General features: G+C 35.4%; 3 protein-coding genes and 1 long non-coding RNA gene across 8 annotated transcripts; 2 read left to right on the forward strand and 2 right to left on the reverse strand.

Annotated features, from left to right (window-relative positions):
* Positions 1-1,044: 1,044 nt before the first annotated feature.
* LOC121248304 (nuclear transport factor 2-like) lies at positions 1,045-6,856 on the forward strand. Of its 4 annotated transcripts, none has more exons than XM_041146732.1 (9): positions 1,045-1,260; positions 3,005-3,191; positions 4,199-4,490; positions 4,584-4,822; positions 4,897-5,077; positions 5,382-5,503; positions 5,617-5,679; positions 6,019-6,082; positions 6,245-6,856. In XM_041146732.1, exons 2-9 carry the CDS (start codon positions 3,006-3,008, stop codon positions 6,469-6,471), a joined length of 1,374 nt encoding a protein of 457 aa, XP_041002666.1. In that variant the 5' UTR covers positions 1,045-1,260; position 3,005; the 3' UTR covers positions 6,472-6,856. The 4 variants fall into 4 exon arrangements, with proteins under 4 accessions (XP_041002666.1, XP_041002665.1, XP_041002663.1 ...); XM_041146731.1 differs by having other exon boundaries at positions 1,046-1,260; positions 5,614-5,679; XM_041146729.1 differs by lacking the exon at positions 1,045-1,260 and having other exon boundaries at positions 2,235-3,191; positions 5,614-5,679.
* On the reverse strand, positions 3,229-25,697 carry LOC121248408. Its single transcript, XR_005937452.1, has 3 exons — positions 25,598-25,697; positions 10,140-10,144; positions 3,229-3,242 (listed from the first exon to the last, which is right to left on the reverse strand). It is a non-coding gene; the product is annotated as an uncharacterized LOC121248408 (long non-coding RNA).
* On the forward strand, positions 13,457-17,445 carry LOC121248320 (ninja-family protein AFP3-like). Of its 2 annotated transcripts, XM_041146759.1 has the most exons (3): positions 13,464-13,755; positions 13,839-14,598; positions 16,821-17,445. In XM_041146759.1, exons 2-3 carry the CDS (start codon positions 13,854-13,856, stop codon positions 17,243-17,245), a joined length of 1,170 nt encoding a protein of 389 aa, XP_041002693.1. In that variant the 5' UTR covers positions 13,464-13,755; positions 13,839-13,853; the 3' UTR covers positions 17,246-17,445. The 2 variants fall into 2 exon arrangements, with proteins under 2 accessions (XP_041002692.1, XP_041002693.1); XM_041146758.1 differs by having other exon boundaries at positions 13,457-14,598.
* Positions 19,047-22,994, reverse strand: LOC121248233 (LRR receptor-like serine/threonine-protein kinase RPK2). The gene is given in 2 exon segments (XM_041146632.1): positions 19,047-21,665; positions 21,668-22,994. Coding segments are annotated over 2 exon segments (3,444 nt in total). The 5' UTR covers positions 22,806-22,994; the 3' UTR covers positions 19,047-19,359.
* Positions 25,698-25,956: the final 259 nt, after the last annotated feature.

Below are 25,956 nucleotides of genomic sequence, written 5' to 3' on the forward strand. Positions count from 1 at the left end.
GGCAATTTCCTGACTTTTGAATTTAGTCGAACATGATAATCTAATGTAAACTTATCTAAAAAGTACACAAAACACAAGGAGATCCAAGCACACAAAATAAAATCTTTTTATTTTTTTTAAAATTAATTTATTGTTTGAATGATAATTCTATTTTATCTACCCATGGTTTGAGGCGATTTTGAGTTGCCTTATTTATATATATGATTCGAAACCTACATTGTACTCAAATGAATCTTTTTCTCAACAAAAAAAAATGTAAAATATAAAATAAATTAATTTTTAGAAATTGGAGGTTTTTATTATTTTATTATTTTTTTAAGAAAATTCTTATTATGACTTTATTTTAATAAATTTATTGTTTTTTTAATTAAAGTTTATGTTTTTAGTTTTTTTCTAGATTTGTTCTGCTTTCTTTTTTAAGTTTTACTTTCTAGTTTTCAGTTTTTCATTCTATTTCTTTCCCCTTTTTAAGTATTTTTTCTTTGGTTTACTTAATATGTCGAAACATCTTGATGTCAGTAACATTTCAAATGGATTATTGATGAAAATTTGATGGATAAATGAGTTTGATTATTCTCACAATTATGAATTTGATTAATAATAAGGACCCTACATTTTTCCCTCATTAAATCCAAATTTATAAGAGTCTAAGAATATTTAAATCCTTAATTCTAAAAAAAAAAAATCCTTAAAAAAATTTATTAAAAGAAAATAAGCCAACAAAACTTTTAGAAACAAATTTGGGACTAATTTGGATATCGAGAATTTTTAGAATATTTTACTACTATTCATTATTTTATTATTATTTTTTATTTATTTTTTATTATTATTTATTATTATTTAATATTCTATCATTATTTTTTTATTATTTTTTTACTACTATTTACAAAATATTTGAAAATAACTCAATACCTATACGCAACCTAAATCCATCTTCTAATTATTATTACTATTATAATCCTTCGAATTAAATTTTTTTTTTTCTTTTAAAGAACGTCGTCTTAAATCTTAATATTAAAGTAGTATTTTAAGAACAAGACAAATTGCACAAAAAAGACCTTACGTATGCTCAGTCTTCAGTCGTGGCAAGGTACATCACAGTTCGGAGGTTGCTTTCAAGGCTTGCCTTTTTTTGGTGCTCTGTCTCTCTCTCTCTATCTCTCTATCTCTCTCTCCGTGCGCTCCGGTGGTGAAGGCACTGTACCATCTCATCGTAGCCAATCCCTGTTCTTTTCAAGCCAAAACCTTCCCACGTACAAGGTCCTACAGAAAGCATTTTATTTTTCAGATAATTGTTTATAGTATTTGATGGGTTTGTATGCAATTCTGAGTAGCATTTTATTTGCTTAATATCGTTATATCTTTTTAACTACGCTAGAAGAAGTAGCTTTTTGTCATTTGCTTTTCGTCGTACGATCGGGCATTGTTATCATTAACGAAGCAGCTCTGTCTTCTTAATTCTTAACACCCCCCCCCCCCCCCCCCCCCCCCCCCCCAAAAAAAAAAACAAGAAAAAGAAGCAGCTCTGTCTTCATCTATTATTTTTTATTTATTTATGTGCTGATTTTTTCAATTTTATGTCATGTCTATTAATTTTTCTTGTTTCCTCAACTGGGTTTTCTTTTTAGTCGTGTTTTGAGTACGGTTTAGGGTTTAGTTTTTGGGTATTGCTTTGTTTGGATGCAGGGAATGTATTGGTTGTAATTCGGGAATCTTATTTTTTCAAAGTTGTGCCAACTCTATAGATGTATTTGAATCATTTCTGATTATGCAGTCAAAACTTATCTGATTCTCAGTTTAAAGTTTTTGACTTATCTGTACCTTGGGGTTTCTATGCCAATGTGGCTATATAATTAAGAAAGCCTGGATCTTTGTCCCCTGTAAGAACGAGTTTGTGTTATATCTTTTAGGGCTCGTTTTAACATTTAAAATATCTCAAAATATATGTGAATAGTAGTAAAATAGTTTATAAATAGTAGTAAAATAGTTCGAGTTAAGATGTTTTATTGGATTTTGAGAAATAATAAAAAAAGTTGAAAAAAACATTGTAAAGTTAAAAACTTGTTTGAATATAATTTTTTAATATAATTTTTGTTTATAAATTTGAAAAAATTGTATTATTTCTGTGTTTTGTTTGAGAGTTTGGAAAAAGTTGTAATGATTAGGTAATGATTATATAAAAAACTTGAAAATTTGAAATTAAAAAGTGTTTGTGTGAGTGATGTTTAGAAATATCTGAGAATATCTAATAACACTTGTGTTCCCAAACCATCCCTTACTCTTTTTGGTGCAGTGTCAATATCATTAGGCCAATTATTTCGGATGTGGAAATGGTAAATTTCTCCGGGATATTGTTTTGGTTACTCACCTTAATTAGTTCCGGTGATTTTGGTTTTCTTTCTTTGTTCAAAGTTTCAATTTCTCTAATTTGAGTTTTTTTGCATATAGAAAGGTCTTAACTTGTTTCAACTAAGCCTGAATTCCAACCAATTGGGATCAGCTGCATTGATTCTTTATCAAGACTCAGCCCTCTCTGTGACCATACACGTGTAAAATGCAACTGTATAAACATATGCCTAGGCACTTTGGAAGCTGATGAATGGTGATCTCCGAGTTCTCATAGTACTGTGCTTGTTTGGAGGCTGTAATATTTTGACATCCATGAGTGTCCTCACCAACCATCCACCAACGCATTGTTGCCTAGAGAGAGAATTGCGGTCATCATATTTATGATTATAGTTTTGATTTTCGTTTAGTCGCACTGTGGGGTATCATTATATCATCGATTTCACTTTTTTGAAATATTAAAGGTGCAGAGATATCTTTCTGGTTTTTGCAAGCCCAGTGATAGTGTAGGTGCTATTTGAACATTGATCGGAAGGTTATGTGATTAAAATTAAGTCTTCTTTGTCTCACTAATCTGTTGGACCTAGATATTCCAGTTTTTATTCTAGATGAGGAGAGAATTTTTAGTTATAATATTCTCCTACTGGCATTTGAGCAGAATGGCCTTACAAACAGAAAATCCTCCTACTACCCCCAGTGCCCAAGTGGTTGGAAATGCTTTTGTTGAGCAGTACTATCGTATTCTTCACCACTCGCCAGAATCGGTCTATAGATTCTATCAAGATTCAAGTGTGCTAAGCCGACCTGATTCTAATGGTGTGATGACCTCAGTGACAACCATGCAAGTATGTTTCCTGGTTCATTGTCAAGTGATAATTTTCAAGTTTATTGGTGAACTAACCTATTGCTATCAATTATTATATACTAAATAGAAGAGCATTTATTCATAGTTCTTTTATGCAACTATCACTATTTTATGTTAGATGAAAAATTCATCCTGTTTTATGGAAAACTGATTAAGCACTTACGGTGGTTTTTTTTTTTTTTTTTTTTTTTTTTTTTTTTTTTTTTTTTTATCATTTGTGCAATATCATACATTTGTGTTAGTTTTCACATCAGTCTGTGGCTTTTGTTTGCTAAGAAAATTCTTGATATATAGCTTGACTTCAGAATGCTCATACCTGCATGATCTTCCGAGCACTAGAAGGCCAATTGCTCTGTTATTTCTAGGTGACTGCCTTACATGAGATTCCAACTAATGTGTGCATATATAATTTTGAAGTTAGAAAAATGGCAGTATTTATATGTCAATTCAATATTTGACATGCTATTTCTGAGAATTCTATTTGCGGGTATTATACTAATATCCCAATCAGGAAATAAAATCTTACTGGTATATACCGGTTGTGATTTAACTTCTCTTTTTAACCCATCCAGGAGAATGCAACCAATGCGCAGGCAAGTTGTATTGTTGAATGATTCTGGTTAACTCTTACATACAAGATTAAGACCAATTCAATTTCTTCTATTGAACAAATCATTGAGGATGGTAATATCTAGTAACATTGTTGACTACGCGAATTTGACAAAATTTAGGAACGTAACCAGTTATTGATTTTCCTTACAGGCTTACATTTTGCTGCACCTGAATCATAGCCACTCTCTCCATTTTCCTTATCTCTTTCTTTCTCCCCCCTCCCTATCCCTCTAGTCTTAAAGAGATAATTATTTAAAGAAATAAATTGGATTGGTAGTAAAGCATTTTTTTTTTACGGTTGTTTAACTGTCAGAAGTCCTACAAGGATGGAGATTTCCTGGTGCAAAAACATTAAGATGGTTTTTCTTTGAGCAGGGTATCAATGAGAAGATTCTTTCCTTGGATTACAAGGACTACAAGGCAGAGATAAAGACTGCAGATGCTCAGAAATCTTACAAGGATGGAGTAACTGTGCTAGTAACTGGATGTTTAACGGGCAAGGATAACCTGAGAAGGAAATTTGCGCAATCCTTTTTCCTTGCTCCACAAGACAATGGATACTTTGTCCTTAATGATGTTTTTAGGTATATGGAAGATGATGAATCATTGTACAGCCATGCAGCTAATGGAGTTGGTGTAAAAACTGTCCCCTTGACCCCTGACCAAGGTAAGGCCATACTACTGCTATTTTTGTTACTGTTCTTCCATTCTGACATTGCATCAGGAACTCCTTTATCATTGTTTTAAGTGTTGTTTGCAGAGCCAATTCATAGTTCTGATCCTCCTGCCACAGTTCAGGAAACTTCTACTTTGGAAGTGGATCAAAATGTTGACGAGAAATCTTATGACTTGTCCGAGCAAGAAATACAGTTGGCTTTTGAAAAAGAGGATGTCATGCTGTCTCAATCTCATTCAAATGGTCATGATGTTTCCGCAGCTGTCGAATCATCTTCTTCTTCAGGCCAAGATGATGCTCCAAAGAAGTCCTATGCATCAATTGTGAGTTCGTGACCGTATACTTCTCTACCATTGTTATAGGATTATTTTTTGAGCTTTATTATGTGGTCTTGTAGGTTAAAGTTACAAAAGGGAGTTTAGGCCCAACTCAAGTTTATGTACCAACTAATACAATAAAGGTGGCTCCTAAGAAAACTGAGAACCAGTCACCAGGGTCGGTGGCACCTAATTCAGTTCCTGAGGCATCAGCCCCAAGTAGTGTTGGCACCCCTGAAAGTAGCAATACTCAAGATGAAGGTATATATCTCTTTGTTGTTCCTTTGATGTGCATGTCTTACAATACATGGTGGTTTTCCCCATGAAAGCCTGTCTTTCAGATTTGAAATTACCTTTTTTTTTTTTTTTTTTTTGTGCATCTGTAATGCCTTTTAAATTAAAGATCACATATAATAGAATGCAATGGTATAACTACAGGGGTCATTTTATTTGCTCCCTGAATTTGAGTCATAGTGTCAGGCTTCGAATTAACAGTTGCCAATTTTAATAACTACATTCTTGTGTATTACTTATATAAAAAATAACCACATTTTTATCCTTGCAGTTGAGGGCCACTCCATCTACATTCGTAATTTGCCCTTCGGTGTGAGAGTTGAGCAGCTTGATTCAGAATTCAAGAAATTTGGGCCAATCAAGCAAGGAGGCATCCAAGTCAGAAATAATAAGGTGTTTTTCAGATGTATAAATTGCAGAGAATTTATCCACTCACTCAGCATTTTCTGACACAAATTTATCCCCTCCAACCCCCCTCTCCCCCTGGCTTTGGGTCTGTGCAGCAGCAGGGATACTGTTTTGGCTTTGTTGAATTTCAGTCTTTAAGCTCCATGAATAGTGCAATTCAGGTATTTCCTGTGTTAACCAGTACTCCATCCTCAATAAATTTTATCTTTTATCTATTAGAGTTAGATGTTGCAAGGTGATATATTTATTTGTCAGCTCAGCTGCCATCAAACTCAAATGTGATTTATTTTCCCTGCTTTCTGTGTATTCTGTGCAATCAAGCATGATGTATGCAATAACATACACACCATCATGCCTTTTATCAACCTTTACATGCATTCTCTTGCTTTTTATTGTTACTGTTTCGAGTAAGCTTCTATCTCAATCAGATTTGTTCCTTGTTTTGATCTATTATTGTTGTGATGCCTTCTACCATGTTTAGACTAAATGTGATATTTCAGGCTTCACCTATCATAATTGGGGGGCGTAAGGTTGTTGTTGAAATAAAGAGAACTACAGCTCGAGGTAATTTGGAAGCAATTGCCATGACATATCTTCCATTGAATGAGTTATTTGGAACTAAATGATATTAACCACTGTTGGACTATTAAAGAAGCTGCAGAGAATTTGGGATGATCAAACCCCATGCTTGTCTGACATGATAGTCCATGTTCTTTGTTCTTGCAGTTGATATTAGTGGAAGAGGTAGGTTCTCTTCTGGAAGGGGAGGTTATCGTAGTGACAGCTTCAAAAGCCGTGGGAGTTACAGTGGTGGCTGGGCATATGGTAGAAATGAGTACCGAATCCAGGGTGATTTTCCTGGCCGTGGGAGGAGCCATGCAGGGCGTGGTGAGGGTTATCAGCGAGGGAGAGGAGGACGTCCCAGTGGACCAAAGCAAAATGCTTCCTCATGAAACTCTATGAGGTCATTTTTATCATTGATTTTTGACAAAATTGTTTCTATGATCATTGATCAGTACTATGATAAAAGAAGTGCAAGTCATTTAGTTCGAGTATTGGACTCTCTTAGTTGGGAGTGAAAATTGAGATGAATTCTGTAGTTTAGGGTCCCGCCGTCCCCCGCCCAAAATAACAAATGTTTGCGGCACTTTTCCCCCTTCCATACAAATTTGGTACAAATGTAGCTTTGGTTCAACCTACAGCTGCAAAAAGCTTTTGATGTTTCCCCAATGGGAGTTGCATGGTTGTAGATTTTGGTAGTTGTAACGTTATGATCTAACCATTGAGTAGATGGAATGTTTTTCTGGTTTTCAATACAAACCATTGAATGATTTGCAATGTTATCGTCTGGGGTGGATCAATTTTATCTAAAAGTCATCTTGAATTGATGACTCTATGAATTGGGATGTGAGGAAAGCTATCAAGGCTCTGGATTCAAGAGGGCTAAATTGAAGTTTTTGGCCTCTATTATAGATCCATTTTCTTTTCACATTATTTTCAATGTTGATTTGAATTTCCAATAGAATCCCATCACATGTCAGATGTCAGGCACCTGGTCTTGTTATCCAGACCGAGATCGTCGATGGAATTGCTGACAACAGATGCCTGAATGTGTAGGGTGCATCCACATGAGCAGATACTTTTTTTTCCCATTTATTTATTTAATGCTATGTGTTCAATTGCAAGTCACAGCTCTATCTACCATTTCTAGTGCCTCGTTGATAAATTTTGTTGCCATTGAGCATTTATCACTAGGATTTTGATTCTCTCAGATTTCTAAGAGAATAGGCGTCTCCAGCCCAAACACGAGTGATGAACACCTTGAAAAAACTTGTAAAAGTTGACTGCCCTGTTTGGATAGTGAAAGTTTTTTTTTATCTCATTATTACAATTTTTTCAGATTTTCACATAATATAAAAAACAATTCAATTTTTTTTTTCAAATCTCAAAACAATAATAATATTAAAAAAATAATATTTTAATAATATTTTATTCAACTTACTATTTTTATTTTAACTTATCTCAACTCAATATCCAAACGGGACTTGAAACAAACCGATAACTCTTAATTTCAGTTTTGTACCCAACCCAAAAACAACTTTTTATTTGTTGTGTTTTGTTCTATGCGGGTTGAAACAGGGGTTTTGCTCCATTTTCTTTTTTCTTTTTTTTTTTATATAAAAATAAATTTATAAATTGATATGATTTCATATATATGTCAGATCTACTTTATAATAAAAATATATATCAGATTTACTTTATAATAAAAATAATTTTATAATCTAATTTGTCATATCAAACTATGTCAGTTTGTTAATTTATTTTTATATAATTTCTTTATAATTAAAATATTTTATACACGATACTTTTCAAAATAAGGAACTTTAGCTAAAGCTCTTCTGTCCGTTTGATATTTTACTTAATTTGGACGGTAACTATAGCTAACAAGGATTAACTATTTTTACAATGATTAATTTTGATTATTATTTAATAATACAACTGGCAAATTTACTGAAAAATAATAAAAAATAAAAATAAACATATTATGCGGCGCCCGCCGCAAGGGGGGCGGGGGACTGGGGAGTGGGGAAAACCTTTCAACAATGTCGTAGAAGCCCTGTCTACCAACAGTAGGCCTCCTACGACAAGTAGCCTTGATTCATCTACAATCACAATACCCAAATTACAGAATCGAAAACCCATTTCAGTTCGATTCCATCTTAAGTTGAGTCCTTTCCCCAGGAACGTGCGAATTTCGTTGGGCTTTGCAAACACTGTCCACTTTTACTCGGCTGAGCAACATAATTGATTTAGACATGTCTAAATTAATTAAGTTAAAGAGACTAAGAGTAATGGTAGATGTGATCATGAATTATACAAGATTCGTGTATTAATTTAAAAAAAAAATTGAGATTCATTATTAAAAAATTAAAATTTTCATATAAATTTTATATTTACTCATTTATAAAAAAAAACAAAAAAAAAGTACGCGTAACTAACTGCAAAATCATTTCTCATGCATGTATGAGTAATGCCTGCTATAAAGCATTGCTAATGTAAATATTTCTATGCTACTTACTCTTTAATTAAATTAAAAAACATCAAACACCAAAATAAGAAGTCAAAATAATTATTTTATCCATAAAAGATATGTTAGTAAAATATTTATAGAGTGAATGAGCAAGAGTCTCATCGCCTTAGTATTATTAATTTTATTCGAAAGTCTTTATACTACGCAACAACTTCGTGGCATGATTTGATTTAAAATTTAAAATTTAAATTTTATAAATTATGTTATGCAATATAAATGATGTGCAGTATAAAAACTTTTAAATAACACTACTCCAAAATTTTATACGTCATTTTTATAAGAAATCTGATCCAAATTATTTAAAGATGCTCTCGTGATGTATTTAGATTGACGAATATATTGCGAGAGGTTGATGTTGTGAGAGTTTGGTGGAGTATACTCTATGTTATATGTTCTCAAAGGGAGACAAACTCTATCCATCTTATTACAAACTCTTTCATTGATGCCTAATTTTTCGTCTATCAAATTGCTTGTGAATCTAAGGTCTAGTTTTGATAGTAGAGTATTATCAGAATACTCTATTCTCACTATTATTTATTATTATTTTTTTCATACTTTTTATTACTATTCATTTTTATTTAATATTATATAATTATTTTTTTATTACTATTTATAGAATATTTGATATTACTCCACTGTTCAAACGCAACATTATCACTAGTGGGTCAAGTGGATATTTATTTATTGAATATCTGAGTTAGAATTACATCAAATATTGAATCTTACATTATCAATATTTTTGACAATAATAACACGAGAGTGCCCTTAGTGCCTGGATTCCAATAATACTTTTATTTTGGCAAGTGGTTGTCAATAAATTCATTTTTTTTTTTTTTCTCCAACTTTGTCTTTTATCTATATCGATCAACTTTATCACTTGTAGGTCAAGTGGGTATTTATTTATTTATTTACTTTTGTATGCGTGGAGGCTATCAGTTTCAATTTGAAAAGGCACTTCTGGTTGTGTTGGATAGCTTTTGCTTAGGATGACGGTAACATGCTTTACCAAACTGTCGAATAATTAATTTTCTTTTCAAGACGCTTTAGCCTTTTATTTTCCTTTCTGCTGGGCCACATCGCTTTTTGTCTTGTTTTATAAACGCTTTGCTATTTGTTTTTTTTTTTTAATTAATTAATTAGGGAATGACAATAATGCATGTGTTGCTGTTAAGAGGAATTCTATATAGAAGTTATTTTTTACTATCATACTCTATATTTATAGTCTTTTCATAAAGTATAAGATTATTTTTTATAGAGTATAGGATGTGAAATGATGAATAGTAACTGATAAAAATATTTTTTTTTGTTAATATTACAAAAATATATTTATTATTTAAATAAATAGTCATTTAAAATACATCACATAAATAAAAATATTAAAATTAAATACGAAAAGTAACATTACATTTAAAAAAAAAAATGATCTTTTGTTGTGACATGGTTGGCCCATTCACGTGCTCATGCTCAAAACTTCTCCACGGTCCATACACAATGCTTTAGATATTTTCTTGGATTATATTCGTTTCAAACACTAACTTTAGCAACTTGTATGGTAGCCAAGTTCAACATTGGACAGATGTCGCCCAAACAGCAACCAAGTTGTTACAGTCTCACACTCCCCTCGTTCAATCATTCTAAATCAACGTAGGATGACCAGCTTGCCAGACAGGACGCGTGCGAAAGACACGCCGAAGGACGTCATTATCTCCCTTTTATTTTTTCATCATCTCTTTGCCTCTCCAAATAAAGAAAAGTCCCTCGACACGTCGCTCTCCGCCAACTTGATAGCCTGCTGAGCTGTGAACCTGCAACTGGAAATGAACACGTGTTCGACCCATCCTCCTCATCAACACGTGGCGACAACCCGGATCACTGACGAAAAGAAAGATTAGATAATAGTGCAACTTGGTACGCTTGGGCTCCACGCCCCGATCTCCCTCTTGATTTTTTGGACTTTTTTGCGTGTTCCCCGGAGATTCTTTCGCTTTTTTCTACCGTATAACATTCATACGTATATGGAAATGTTTGGGATGTTTCTAGCCGTTCGATGTAAGTAAAACTGAAGACATGACTCGTGTAATGGCATGGATGGTTGGATACGATGTTGTTGTGTTGGGGACGTGAAGACGAGGTTAGCTATTGAAGACAACGTCACAACAATATATTCTGTTTGATTTTTTTTGTGGATGGTGCACAGCAATATAAAAATTAAATATATATATATATATATATATATATAGATTGCAAGAATCCCATTGGGCCCATCAAAGGCAGACAACTTGGAAGCTGAATAATGTAGATGGTACGTACCTTTACGACTTTGACGTGGGAGTACCCAATAGGAAGTTTCAAATATTTGGCCGGTATTATTAAAAGAAAAATAATAAATAAACATCATTTTTTATAATATTTTACATAATAATATTTTAAAAATAAATTTATTTTTATAAATTAATTTATAAAAATAACATCATTTTATTAAAATATATTTATTTTATAATATATATTATAAAATGTATTTCGTACAAATCTCTCACAAAACCGGTCCCCCCCGTTATATAAAATAAGCAGAATGATTTTCGGTTTGTGAAAAGAGTTTTTTTCAAGAGTTGGGTTACATTGCCGCTTAGAGTAGTTCGTTCATTCTTATCGCACATTGTTTTTGAATTTTTATTTTTTTATATTTTTTTAATATATTTAAATATTTTTAAAAGATAAAAATATATATTAATATATTTAAAATCATTTCTTTAATTATTAAATAAAAATAAAAAATAATTTTTTTTTTTCAATCGGTATACTTAAACGGTTACATGGGGCAACAGAGTAGACTTTTCCTTTTTTTCAATACATCTGTATAACGTGAATTCTACATAATATATCGATAGCTGACATTAAATAAATAGAAAATTGCTTCTTGTTATAACGTGATTAGACTAATTTAAAGCCATTCAAGTTTCCAAAAAGTATTAAAACATGGGTAAGATTCATGACTATCACGAGCTTATAAAAAAAACCTCATGTATGAATATTCGGTTTAGGGTTAGTTTGGGTAATAGAGAATTTTTAAAATACTTTATTATTATTTATTATTTTATTATTGTTTTTGACTTATTTTTTATTATTATATATTATTATTTAATATTCTATCACTATTTTTTTCTCTTATTCATAAAATATTTGAGATCATCTCACTACTTAAACGTCTTGTTTCATGCTGTCAACAAACCACTTTCAACTTATTAGTTTTTTAAGCATTTCACTCTAATCCTCCTGATAATTTGCATTTCTCGAATCTATGAAAACCACAATTTTAGCCGAACATCTTAATCTTTTTATTATTATCTAATTATATATTTTATATGACATATTTAAAAAAAATAAAAATTCTTATTTGAATTTAACAGATAAAGAGTAATTATTATTAAATTATTTGATATCTAAAGTCACTTAAAATTCATTACACTACTTAAGAAAAACATTTGATTAAGAGAAAAACATTAAAAAAATTAATTTTATAAATTGATGTAATTATTTTAGGTAAAAAGTTATGGACAATGCTATAGCTCCTGTTGAGAGCTCTTGCTGGGGTATAGTATTGTTTTTATATAATTTTTTAATATTTTTAAAAAATAAAATAAATTTAAAACATCATTAAAAAAACAAAAGTAAAAAAAATATTAAAAAATACTTCCTTAATTACGAAGTAAAATAAAAAATCATAAAAAATATTTTTTTATATAATTTTTTATTTTACTTAGTAATTAAGAAAATATTTTTTAATAATATTATGATTTTTTTTATTTTTTAAAAATATTTAAAATTATTAAAAAAATTTATATAAAAAAACTTAAAAAAACCACATAAAAATACACTAGACTCCAGCGGGAGCTCCAAATGAGAGTCCAGTGGAATATCTAGCATTTTCTAAAAGTTATATGCAATCAAACATAATCATATAATTTAATTACGAAGTAAAATAAAAAATCATAAAAAATTTTTTTATAATTTTATTTAGTGATTAAGAAAATATTTTTTAATAATATTATGATTTTTTTTATTTTTTAAAAATATTTAAAATTATTAAAAAAATTAATATAAAAAAAACTTAAAAAAAACACATAAAAATACACTAGACTCCAGCGGAAGCTCCAAATGAGAGTCCAGCGGGATATCCAGCATTTTCTAAAAGTTATATGCAATCAAACATAATCATATAATTTTTTAGATTTTATTTATTTTTAATTATCAACTTAAGATTTCTCGTTGCTACAAGGTTTCCACAACTCTCAAGCAGGCTTTGTTCCGAAATACGACTATATCCTTTCGGAAACGTGTCATGCATATGGAGCGAGTGGCTCCGACATCGACGTCGCGCAACCTTTCTTCTCGGGACAGCGAGAGACACCGATTAAAGAGACGGAAACGAAAAGACTCTGATCCGATGCGCGAGGTTTTAGCATACGTGTCATGTTCTGGTTCAATCGCAGATGGTAGTAGTTGGAGCGAAGTTGGATGAGAGAGAGAGAGAGACTAGGGAACAGAGTTGCGGCTTTACGAGGCAGGAATTATCTATAACACGTGGCAGTTATTTGACTTGTTGATTCGTTGAAAGACACGTGTGCTATTGAAAACTTAATCCAGTGTCTCTGCCTTCTGTTTTGTATGAAGCCAACGAAGGGATGACTCTTGTTTGGTGTCTCCTCCAGATCCGGTTCTCAAGCCCACGTGGGCCTCTAGGGCTCTTCATGTCCTCCACGTGGTGCATATCTGCGACTTTCGTCTTTTGATTTGGTAGGGTGTTCCCGTAATTTTAGTTCCTATGGAGCTGATATAGTTTTCTTTTCTTACCTTTTTCTTTCTTTTCCCCCTTCTTCCTCCTCTGCTTCTAATACTCCCTCTCTCTTCCTGTTTTTCTCTCTCTCCGTTATGTTTGTTGCTTCTCATGGCTGGGTCTGCTTTTTGGGGAAGTTTTTGCCTGGAAAGTACGTGAGAATGTGGAGTTTTTTTTGAGACACAAGGAAACAATGTTGGAACTGGTTTTCAATGGAAAACATGGAGCTGATATGCTATTCTCTGCTCTGTTATCTTCGGTTTTTTAATTTTGTTTTTACATACAGCTCTCTCTGTATTTTCATTTTCCGGGGTAATCTTTCTAGCAGTCTACTTTGACATCAAGTTTACCCATTTGGGTCTTCGAAGTTTGATCAATTTGTTATTTGCGTATAGTGTTGCCATATTTCAATGGCACAAGCTGAGGATTTTGGAAGCAGAGGACCCAAGCAAACTCCCATGCAAAGGTGCAATTTTCCGAGAGATCTGTTGCAGAGATTTACATCTGGCATCCATTCTTCGCGAAAATTGGAAGAGCCAAGCGAAGATGCAGAGGAAATTGAGCTAAGCCTCGGGCTCTCACTAAATGGTAGGTTCGGGGTAGACCCTTCAAGAGCTAACCAGCTAACGAGGTCGTCGTCGATACCGGACTTTTTGAACCCGGGGAGAGATAAAGACGCGGCGTGTGTTGTGCCTATGGCTTGCGCCCCGCTCATCAGGACGTGTTCTTTGCCTACGGAGACACAGGAAGAATGGAGGAAGAGGAAAGAGTTGCAGACACTGAGAAGAATGGAGGCGAAACGGAAGCGGTCAGAGAAGCAGAGAACTTCGAAGGCGACGAAGGATCGGAGCCGGGATTTTTGTGTGGAGGAGAGCGGCGAGGAGGATAAGAGGATGGAGAGTAGTGATGGGAATTATCAGAAAGAACGGTATATGAAGGCATTCGACGAGTTTTCGTGCTCGGTGGCGCTCCCTCTGGGGGTTTCTGTTGGTAGAGGAGGTTGTGGGGTTGTATTGAATGTTGGAAAGGGCGATGGGTTGGATTCTGGTGGTTCGGAGGAGGAGCCGCAACCACCATCATTAACACAGGGCTCAATCGGTTCCCAAGGGAGTGGGTCTTCAGGGATTTCAGAATCTGAAAGCCGACCGGCTCTAGGTAATTGCATTACCTTTCTCTGTTCATCACTGTAATCCTTTTATTACCTTTTTCCCTTTGATTATGGAACATCTTATGCTTAGTTGCGTGCCAAATGGATAAGATGCTGTTAGTTTTCTTGTTTGGAATTTGGAGGGAAGTGGCATGTTAATGCTTGCATCTGTTGATTCTATTTACTTTCTGCTTTTTTTTCGTCTATTTCTTTATATTGGAAGCGATTAACATGGATTTTGTGCAATGGGCTTCTATGTTTTTATTGAATTTAATTGCTGTGTCATGAAAATTTGTAATTGACTGGCTTTGACGCATGTTAACCTAGAGGTAGCTGAGATCCAAATGCGTATATGAGGCAGAATGGAATGAGTTCCGAAAATGCTACATGGAACTTTTCTGTACCTTAACCCTGTTGAGATAATGGAGTCTTATTATTTGTTGAGAAGTTCTGTTTGTTTTCCCTTCTCCTAGCGTGACTCATTGGAGTACTTCTTTGTCAATTATAGCCTTTCCAAATGTGCTGTCATTCACTCATTATTCCTTTCACGTTACCTTTTCTTATTTGCAACTGCCTCTTATCTATTTATGGGACGTTTCATGGACATGCCTTCATAAAATTATAATATTGATGCAAAATGCAATGTATAAAGTATGACAAAATAGGTTTCCTTTTGAGTTGAGTAGGATTGAATGCTGTCTTGTTAGGGTGATTTCCTTAGGGGATGTGAGTTTTTTTCTTGCCTTTTTAATGAGATACTTGATTCTTTAGTTGATGTTTGTCTTCGTGCCTATTCTACCATCACATGGATTTTAATTGTGCAAGCTAATCTTAGTTGCATAAAAGGTATTCTAGACTATCTTTGGCACGTGATGGTACTGGTAACAATGGTTCCTTAATAGCCAAGACAGTCCTGCATCATGTGTATTAATTTTCACTGTAAAAAAAATTAAGGATGTTCTGTTTACTGTATAGCTAGATCCATTTCAAGTACATTGGGTTTCTAACTCTGAAAGTAAATCAATACAGGATATGGTGCATTGCTCACGTGGCATGCCCCAATCCTCTAAACGGGGGAAAATGTGAAAAAAAAAAAAACTATTGGTTGAAGGAACAGTTCAGAAGGTATAGAACAAGGCGTAGACTCGCCATTGTGCTTTAATGCGATGCTAAATATTGCGAGAAGTCTATGACGAATTGTAGAACTTGGACACTCATCACTTCAACCCATAGATAATCCCTTGCTAAAAGAGAGATGGAGAAAATTATCATATTAGCTTACGGTATTTGATATACTGCTCTTATCCATCAACTTTGAATTGATAGGCATGTCAAACCCCCCCCCCCCCCCCCCAAAACCGACCCCGACCCCGACCTATATGAGATTGAACTTGTGACCTCAGCCTCGAACCAATTGTTTAAGGTGTAGGAACCATTTAGTCCAAAGCCAGTTTTTGAGTAGTGCAGTTTCTCATCCAGGTTATAATTCAGTTTCTTATAGTTATTAGATTTTCATTGCAACACATGAAGACTAGCCTAGTTTGTTTTCACAACTTCTCTCATTTAATTATTACAACTTTCCCAAATTCTCACAAAATAAAATAAACAATTCAACTTTTTCAAATTCTAAAATAAAAATAATATTAAAAACATATATTTTATTTAACTTTTAACTTTAATCTCATCTTATCTATGAAAACAAACGAGGCAGTGAGAAACAATTGTTTGAGGTTTGTTAATTACCAAGCCACCAAAAACCTTGTTAACCCACTTCATAATTTTTGATCTTTAAACCCCCCCCCCCCCCCCCCCCCCCCCCAAAAAAAAAAAAAAAAAAATCTTAGAACTGTGATGGCATGCAAGCAGAGCCATTCGATTCTTATCACCCTGATGACATCCTAAGCTAAAGCAGCAGATGAGGCTTTTAGTTTTGAATATTTCAGACTTGTAGTGGTGTTTGTTGGCGATGATGAGACCAAAATGATTTCTTTACATGTAACGGACACTCGAATTTATTCATGCTGATGTCTTACATTACAATGCATAGTTAATGAGTGTTTCTCGAGGCATTTGTCTTTCCCTTTATTTGAAATTTCTTGCCAGAAATATCATGCAGTTTTAGGATAAACTCGGTAACCCTGTTCTGCAGAAAGATCACAATGGTTTCCAAGCATTTTTGAGCTGTGCTTTGATTCTTTCATCTTCCCCACTCATGCTTTACATGTTTCAGGTTATGCAGCTGGAATGAATAAATGCATAGAAGCGAGAAGTCCCAACAGTTTGCAGTCTTCACCAGAAAGTGGGCAGAAACCGCCTGTCTACACTGGAAGGACAATCACCGAAAAATCAACCCAATTTTCTGCAGTTGTGACAGAAAATGAATCTAATAAAGCTAATGACGCAGACAAGGGAGCTAAGGAGATTGTGAGGAATGTGTTGGAAGGTATGCCCAGTGTGTCCACCAAAGGTGACGGCCCAAATGGAAAAAGGATTGAAGGTTTTCTATACAGATATAGGAAAGGTGAGGAAGTGAGGATAGTGTGTGTTTGTCATGGCAGCTTTCTATCTCCAGCCGAGTTTGTCAAGCATGCTGGTGGTGGTGACGTGGCACAACCCCTAAAGCATATAGTAGTTAACCCTACTTCCTTTTTTTGATGGATTGGTCCATGACACGGCGGGAGAAATTCAAAATTAAATTCTCTCCTTCGTGGTTTTAATGTTTAATTTTCTCGTCTTTAAGAGACTCGGCACATGTATTGTATTCAGTACCAGAAGCAGACCATTCAAAACGTAAAAAAATGGTCAGGTCTGATTTTAATATTTTGTTTTGATAGTAATGATCTGTTTTTTTTTTATTTCTTCCTTGTTTGGTATGAGTATGAAGGTCCAACAATCCTTTGTCCCAATCGACCCTTGCTTGCTTATGTGTGTACGTATGATATACGCAATGCAGTGGACGCAGAGTGGTGCCAGAAAGTTGCCTGGCTTCGGAAGCGGAGTTTTTGAGATATTGTTACAGTTCCTCTTCTGACCGGTGTCTCCTATAAAATGGTCTTATCGGAGATCAATAGGAAGTTGTCGCGCAAGCCTTCCTCTGTTCTTACTTTGGGGACGCATAGCAGGGGATCATTTTTCGTCTTCTCCTTCCCGCTCGACTCTCTCTCTCATGAAAATGATTAGAGTGAATTCGCTTGAAGCTCTCTCTCTCTCTCTCCCTCGAAGCTCTTCCTCTCTCCTTTGATCTCTCACGGGATCCCGAGTCGAATCAATATCACCGTTCTCTTGAATCTTGGCTCCCCTTAGCAAGCAGATAAAGCAATTACCATTAGAAAGCAACCCCGCTTGGCTATCTTAGGTTTCATATTGCTAGCAGCAGCATGTGTTGGTTTTGGATGAGTAGAACCCGTACTGCCATTATCTTGATCTTCCTGATCTCCCTTGCTAGATTGAGTGCTTGGGGTTTGTGGACCTGAATAGGGAGAATTTTTCAAAGCATTCCGCTTCTGAAGCTTCCGTATGGTTGCAAGGCGTATGATGTAGAAATTCTTGCCGGGCATTAGAGTTGTCCTAGGTTTGACAATTGCCCATGGCTGCTGGAAAACATGTGGATGGGCAACACAACATCTTGGGTTTTGATGCATGACCTAAGCTACAAGGACAGGCCTATCATGGAGCTCAACATGGCCACTGAGGTGAACAATTTTAACTAGCATGTTCTGCGTGCTGCTAATGCATAGCCAGATGCTTGAAATGGCCATCGATTCTTTTGTTTGATGTATTGATGTTATCAATCGTCTCGATAAGGTCACCTGAAATTATTATATCTGTAACTCAGTTAGCCATACATCTAACATCAAATTTTCGTGTCGTGTTCCAGTTTCAAAGTGGGTATCAAGATTTTGTATTACCATTTTATGTATGCAAATGCATGAAAGAGAGTGAGAGAGCAGAGAGAGAGGGAGGCTTGAGAGACAGAGTAAGAAGGGTTCGGATCGAGAGACAGAGAGAGGGAGGGTTTTCGCCTTTCAAGATCAAGAGACAGAGTGAGAGAGCAGAGAGAGGGGGATCGAGAGAGAGAGTGAGAGAGGGGGAGTGTTTTGGCCTTAGGGAGAGAGGGAGGGATTTCGTCTATTTGCGCAGAGAGTGAGAGAGCAGAGAGAGAGGGAGTGTTTTCGCTTCAGAGAAGGAGGGAGGGGTTTCGTCTGCCGTGCAACTCTAGTGTTCCTTTATGTACCGCACACGTGACAAGTTTTCATTGGCTTCCTATACATGAGGGTTATAGGAGACACTTGCAAGAAGGTTTTCTCATATTGTTAATAGTTGGAACTTGGAATCCCTTCCCGAACTCAGGGTGGTGCCCTCATCCCTAGAATCAGGACATCATTTTCTTTCATTACTTGCACGTATCTGATTTGCAAGCAGAAGCTTCACGGACCATTCAAGGATGGGAAAAAACTTCCCGAGGAAATCTCTCTATTCTATCGTTTTATTAAACAACAAATTAAACTTAAGTACAAGTATGTAAAGTGGAAAATAAAATATCTGCATTCTTCTGCAGAATCATCATCGGCCAGCCCCCTAATCAGGGAAATAACTAGAAAATAAAATGGGGGCAAAACTATATTACAATTTACAAGTGGATTTGACTACAACTTAGAACTCAAGCTAAGGGCAGTCCACAGAGGACTGAGTGCACAAGCACAAATTACGATGGCACTTACCTTCTAAAATTTGCTATGTTAATTTAATGAAAAGTCTTGCCAAGGCACCTAGCATGATGGGGGTTGAAGTTGCTTCAACCGTCGTACAACTTGCTTCATTGTCGGCCTGGTAGAGAGAGAGTCGACCGTGCACACGACTGCCAAGTGTAAAACTTCTACTAAATCATCATGGGGACCTGCATCCCATAGCCCTGCAGTAAAGAACTCCTTTGCACGGCCCTGTCGCAGGAGCATACACCCCCAAGCAACAATGTTGAATCCATTCCCATATGAAGAGAATGAAGGATCCAGAGCTTTCTTGTCTGAGAGTAGCTCGAGAAGCACCACACCATAACTGTACACATCAGCCTTGTCAGAAACACGGCAAGTCATTGCATATTCTGGTGCAACATATCCAAAAGTTCCAGCCACACCAGTCGTGGCATGTGTTTCTGAAGTGCCTAAAAGTCGAGCCAACCCAAAGTCTGACAGGTAAGCATTGAAATCATCATCCAACAAAATATTGCTAGGCTTGACATCACGATGAAGGACACGTGGTACACACTGGTCATGTAAGTATGCAAGTGCACGGGCTATATCCAATGCAATCTTGTGAAGTATCTTCCAATCCACTGCTCTTGTGGACCTTTCCTGGATAAACTTTTCCAGATTACCACCCGGTAAATAATTATAAATAAGGAACATCTCTGTTTCACTGGCATGGAATCCAATCAAAGTAACTAGATTTTGATGGCGGAGCCTTCCGAGAGTTTTAATTTCTGCATGGAACTGTTGCACCCCTTGGAACCGTCCAACTGCAAGCCGTTTTATCGCCACCAGGACTGCAGGAGAGATCTCTGCCTTGTAGGTTGCCCCAAAACCTCCATTCCCAATGCAGTTGCTTGCATTGAAATTTCCTGTGGCACGCACAACATTTTCAAAGGTTAACTGAACCCCAATGTCTGTAAATACAGTTACTTCCTTTCTGATAGATCCAATAACTTTGGACCTTGGGTTCCACTTTCGGGTATAGAAGAATAGTAAAATCAGAGCAAGAAGAACCGAAACAATAGCTGATGCAGATGTTATGGATGCTATTTCAATTGAATTTAAACCACTATTCCGAGTTCCTTGGGATGAAACTCCGGGAGGTGAAGCAACAGTATAAGATCCTGGATAGCTGTCACTTCCTTGCAGATCCGAAGATGGCACTGTCAGAGAAAACATACGGCAAGGCCATAGATCTGGATTTCCAATAACACTACTGCATTTCATTAGGCTATTATTCACTGGCAGTGGCCCAGACAAATGATTGAATGAAACATTGAAAGCTGAGAGTGTGGTTACATTGGCCAAACCAGCAGGAATCTGTCCAGACAGATTATTGTTGTTAAGCAGAAGAACAGTCAGGTGCTTCAAGTTTACAAGATCTTTTGGTATTTCCCCAGTGAGAGAGTTTGAAGAAAGGTCCAGCTCTTCCAAATGTTGCAACTGCCCTAAGCTGGAAGGAATGAAACCAGTCATGTTATTGCCAGCCAAATAGAGATACTTCAGGTCCCTTATCTGACTAAGACTGGTTGGAATTTGACCTTGAAGTAGGTTCCAACTCAAATTAAGGGCAACAAGAGACACCGACTCCCCGAAACTGGGGGCAATAGGCCCAGCAATCTGATTCACAGATGCATCAAAAAGTTTAAGAGATTTGCACATTGTACCGAATTCAGCTGGAATCGGACCAGATATCTTGTTGTTGCTAACATTTACAATCAGTGTACTCAACCCTCCACACATCTCTAACAAGTTGCCAGGAAATGGTCCAGAGAGCCTGTTTTCTCCAGCAAAAAATATGTAAGCAGTCTCCTTTCCTAATCTTTCAGGTGAAATTGACAACTGGACGGTGCCAGTAAAGTTATTGTGCCTGAAATTGTGGAAAACGGCAAGAGCACTGTCTACTCCAAGTGATTGAAAAGGAATTTCAACTTGGGCTTTAGAAGAGAAAAAGGATAGATAAAGTGAGGACTGGCCACCATCAGGTTCAGAAGGACTTCCATTGAAGGAAGGGACAGGAGGGCAACTGCTGCCAAGAAATTTAGGAATTGTGCCTGACAAGGAGTTCCCACTGACATCAAACACGGTCATACAAGGAACTGGAAGCCCCTCAACCAGCCCCCCAGTAAGCCTGTTTGAGCTTATGTTGAGAAAGTGAAGCTTTTTGCAGTGACTAAACCCATCGGGAACTCCCCCAACGAAAAAATTGTGAGCCAAGTTGATCATCTCCAAGTCCTCACAAGCACCCCAAACACTTGGGAACATGCCCTCAAGAGTTGCCCTTGGTGCCCACAATATTCTCAGCTTAGGAAGCATTGTGATTTCTGTGGGAATCCCCCTTGAAAATAATTAAAATCATCATTCATCAAACCAGATTGATCTGAAAAAGAATCCCCTTTTGCATTATTAACTTCTGGACGGGGTTCAAACAGATTCGATAGCACAAGGACAGACAATTCGGAACAATTGCCAAGCTCAGAGGGTATTGGACCGCTTAAACTATTCCTAGAAACATCTAACACTTGAAGCTTGCGAAGCCGACCCAACTCAGCCGGAATAACTTCTTCTAACATGTTTGAATAAAGCAAAAGAGACTGCAACTGACCGCAATTCCCTAAACTCCTTGGAATCCCACCGACCAAGAAATTACCTGACAAGTCCAGTTGCTCAAGCTTCCCGCAACTGTCTCCAATCTCACTAGGAACTTCCCCAGTAAGCCGATTAAACGACAAATAAACCGCCCTCAACCGACCAACGAAACCAGGAACCGTCCCGTTCACATCGTTCCCTGCTAAATTCAAGATCTCTAAGGTTACACAATTCAAAAGCGAGCTGGGTATCTCCCCCATAATCCTATTAAACCCCAGATTAAGAACCCGCAAATTCCTCAACCCCGCGAACTGTACCGGGATGGGCCCAGTTACCGAATTTTCCTCCAGATCAAGAACCTCAAGCTTCTCCATACCCCAAATTTCGCCAGGAATTTCACCATCAAAACCATTAAAGGGAAGTGATAAAATCCTAAGCTCACTGAGCTTAGCAATCGCAGGCAACAATTTCCCGACCAACTTTCCTCTACTGTTCAAACAGTTCGTTCTAATCCCAAACCCATAAAAAAGCGGAAATTGAGCTAAATCGGAACGCGAATTACCTTGGCGGCCATTTCCGGAAATGTTAAGCGAAACTACGCGTGAATTCGAGTCGCAAGAGACGCCGAACCACGAGCAGTGCTCAGAACTGTCGGAGACCCATTTCGAGAGCAAGCCAGAGGGGTCTGAGACAGAGTTCTTGAACTGGAGGAGCACCGATTTGTCTGAATCGGCGAGAACGACGCCGCTTAGGCAAAGTGAGAAGACCCATAGCAGAAAGAAGAGCTTCAGTATGAGTACGGAGGACAAGGGCTTGTGAAAAGACTGCCATTTGATCACTGAGGAAGAAGAAGAAGAAGAAGCAGAAGAGGAGCCCATTTCTGAACACCTAAAAGGGTCTCCAAAACCCGAAGGGTTGAACCCTGAACCCTTCCCTTTCGATTGCAGAGAAAGATTACGGTATTTTTTCCAGGAAAACCCTAACCCTAACTTTGGAGCTCGGGGGCCTAGGAGTGGGGGAGGGGATAGAGAGACTTGGGAAGGAGACAGTGAAGAGAGAGAAGGTTCAACTTTGTTCTTTTGAGGAAACGCGTTTTTCTTTCATTTCTTTTACCTTTTTGTTTTATTTTAATATTTTCGTAAATGTTTTATTGGTTTAAAAGAGGGTTTTGGAGTTTTCTTTTTCTTTTTCTTTTTCATTTTCAAAATTGGGGGTTAAGTGTGTTTTTTTTTTTTCGGTTTTGGGTGGGTGATGTGGGGTCCGGTGGACACAACCCCGGGTGGCCTCAAGAAGTGGGCTCCGCTGCCGGTCAATGAAAGCATCAGCCTCGTCAAGTTTTTGGTGGTTAAGGCTTGGATTAATGGGCTAAGGGCATCTTTATGGATTAGTCAAAGTTGGAGGATACTTTTGATGAATGTGATAGAAATTTGATTTTTGGTTATGAGAAATGAAAGTTTCAATTACGAAAGTGTAAGCATTATGTAATTATTTTGAAAAAAAGTAAATAAATATAGAATTTATATAAAAAATTAATTTTTTAATAATAGATTTTATTATTTTTTTAAATAATTATATAATACTTATATATTTTACGATTGTATGTATTATTATTCTTTGACTATTCTATTTATATAAGTTCCTAAATTGAAATAATTTTTTTTTATTATATAACAATAAAAAAATATAAAATGAATTTGATTTTGACTATTTATAACAAATTTTCATATTGAATTATCTATTTATTCATTATATAATATTGAGTAATTAATAATTAAAAAATATTAAATAATTATATTTTTACCTATTATATGTTAAATAGTAATCATATTCTAATTAAATTATATATTTTCAATTGTTATTGAGCTTTACTTTTATAAGTTTTATACACTACACATTATTTTTTTTAATTTTTTAATTTTTATTTTTTTAAATAATTAAATTTTTTTATTTATTATTCATATACTATATAATTAGTGAGAGAAAAATAAAATTTAAAAAAAATTCAAAAAATAGTGTGAGAAGTTTATAAATAAAATTTTTCTTCACCTTTATCTAATTTATTAAGGATGTAAAAACAAAAATTCTTAAAAGTTTAACACGTGGCTTCACGTAAATATCCCACGTGGGATGCTCTTCCAGAAGGTGAAGAAGGACCCCACCGACTTTTTGATATTATTAATATTGTCCCTTTGTTCATGCGGTCCAGATAAGCCAGGACCCCCCTCCCCTAAAAATTGGGCCCCACTGTCCTTGAATAGGATTGAAGGGAGTCTCAACATAGAGATTAGGTTCACTACTGCTGCCCAAAATTAATTTGAAGACAACGACATTAGAAAATGTTACAATAATAATAATAATAATAATAATGGCATATTTTTTCCTAAACTTATTATTCTCAATTAAGAAAATAAAAATTTAGAATAAATATTCTTTCTGACAATAATAGTAATGTGATTTTACTTATTAATTTATCATTATGTTGGAGAAAGAAGTGCCCATTTTGTGGGGTTCGATTCTCTTTTACTTGCTGAGTTGCAATGAAATGTTGATGAGTTTAAGGACTACGAGATAGAGAATGCAACTGGTGATCATGTAGTTTTGAACGACCCAAATACATCAATAAATGGAAAATGTTAGGTCCCCCAAGGTCACCGTTACTGCATTTTTTTTTTAATGATTAAAAAAGTTAATACGAATTTGTATATTTTTTTAAATTTGAAAAAAAAAAGAAAAAGAAATTGACAGTATTGTTCAGCAGTAACAAATGAACGGCACGGTAGCACAATCCTCAATAAATACCACTATATCGTAATTATATCATAAACTATTATAGGGGCAAATTATTATTTGATTATTAATAATATTATTATTATTATTATTATTTCTATTATAGTTGCTAAGAAAAAAAAAACATTCAACCTTTTCTTTTTCATAAGGTTATAGAGACACATATTTCTTCCGGCCTAATAAGAGAAGTGGTGTAGCTCCTTATAAAGATCAGGATGAGTTTGTTCTTAAACTGTGTGAGACTTCTCAACACGCCTCCTTATGTGGGCCGGTATTTCTTGTACCATCATCATGGGTAGGTGGCAGGAGCTCATCATCGGTCATAAGTTAGCATGCTCTGATACCATATAGAGACTAATTTCTTCCTATAAAATACCTAATAAGAGGAGTGTAGTAGTGCCTTATAAAATTCAGGATGAGTTTGTTCCTATAAGCATTGTGAGACGCGGACTTCTCAACAAGGGTCAACTGGTTTTATTACGGGACAACTCATGATGTTCATATCGATCTATTATGTACCTCTGCATCTAGCATTGGGTAGACCTCATACAATAACTGTACATACTCTACCTTATCTTTTGTTTCATTTCTTCTGGAACAATCACAAACACTTTTTTTATTATGGATCTATTACCAGAAACTTAATAAGTAATCTTAACATTCAATGCGTATTCCTGAATAATCTAATTTTTCAATTATTCAACTATTTCATTTTACTAAGTTCAATGTTAGTCATATTAGAGTATATTGAATGTACATAAATGGTTATAACAGAGTTTCTGTTATTCATATTAAAAGCTACTCTAGGAGGAATATTTTTATGCGGTGCTAACGATTTAATAACTATATTTGTAGTTCTAGAATGTTTCAGTTTATGCTCTACCTACTTGGAATTCAACGGATCCCCTGTTTTTTCTTTTTCTTCTTGCGAAAAAATTGAAATGGATGTATTTTTTTATCATAAAAATGAATCATCCCTTTCTACAAGGGTGACATAAAATGCGGTAAAGTAAATGATCACATGTTACCTGCATCTACATGGGGATGCTTTGTAGCAAAGTCCATGCAGCATCATAATACCAAAAGGCCGAAACTCTTTGGGACAATCTCAAGGTTGTCGATTTTAGAAATACATGAGTACTTAGGTTTCATGATATGGTTGGACTAAATTCTTTTATGTCCCAAGTTTAGAACTAAGGCTAGCTTGAAACAAACTTCAAGAGCGATTGGATAATTAATTAA

This window comes from Juglans microcarpa x Juglans regia, chromosome 2D (genome assembly GCF_004785595.1).
Source record: "Juglans microcarpa x Juglans regia isolate MS1-56 chromosome 2D, Jm3101_v1.0, whole genome shotgun sequence".
In the NCBI taxonomy this organism is placed as follows: domain Eukaryota; kingdom Viridiplantae; phylum Streptophyta; class Magnoliopsida; order Fagales; family Juglandaceae; genus Juglans; species Juglans microcarpa x Juglans regia.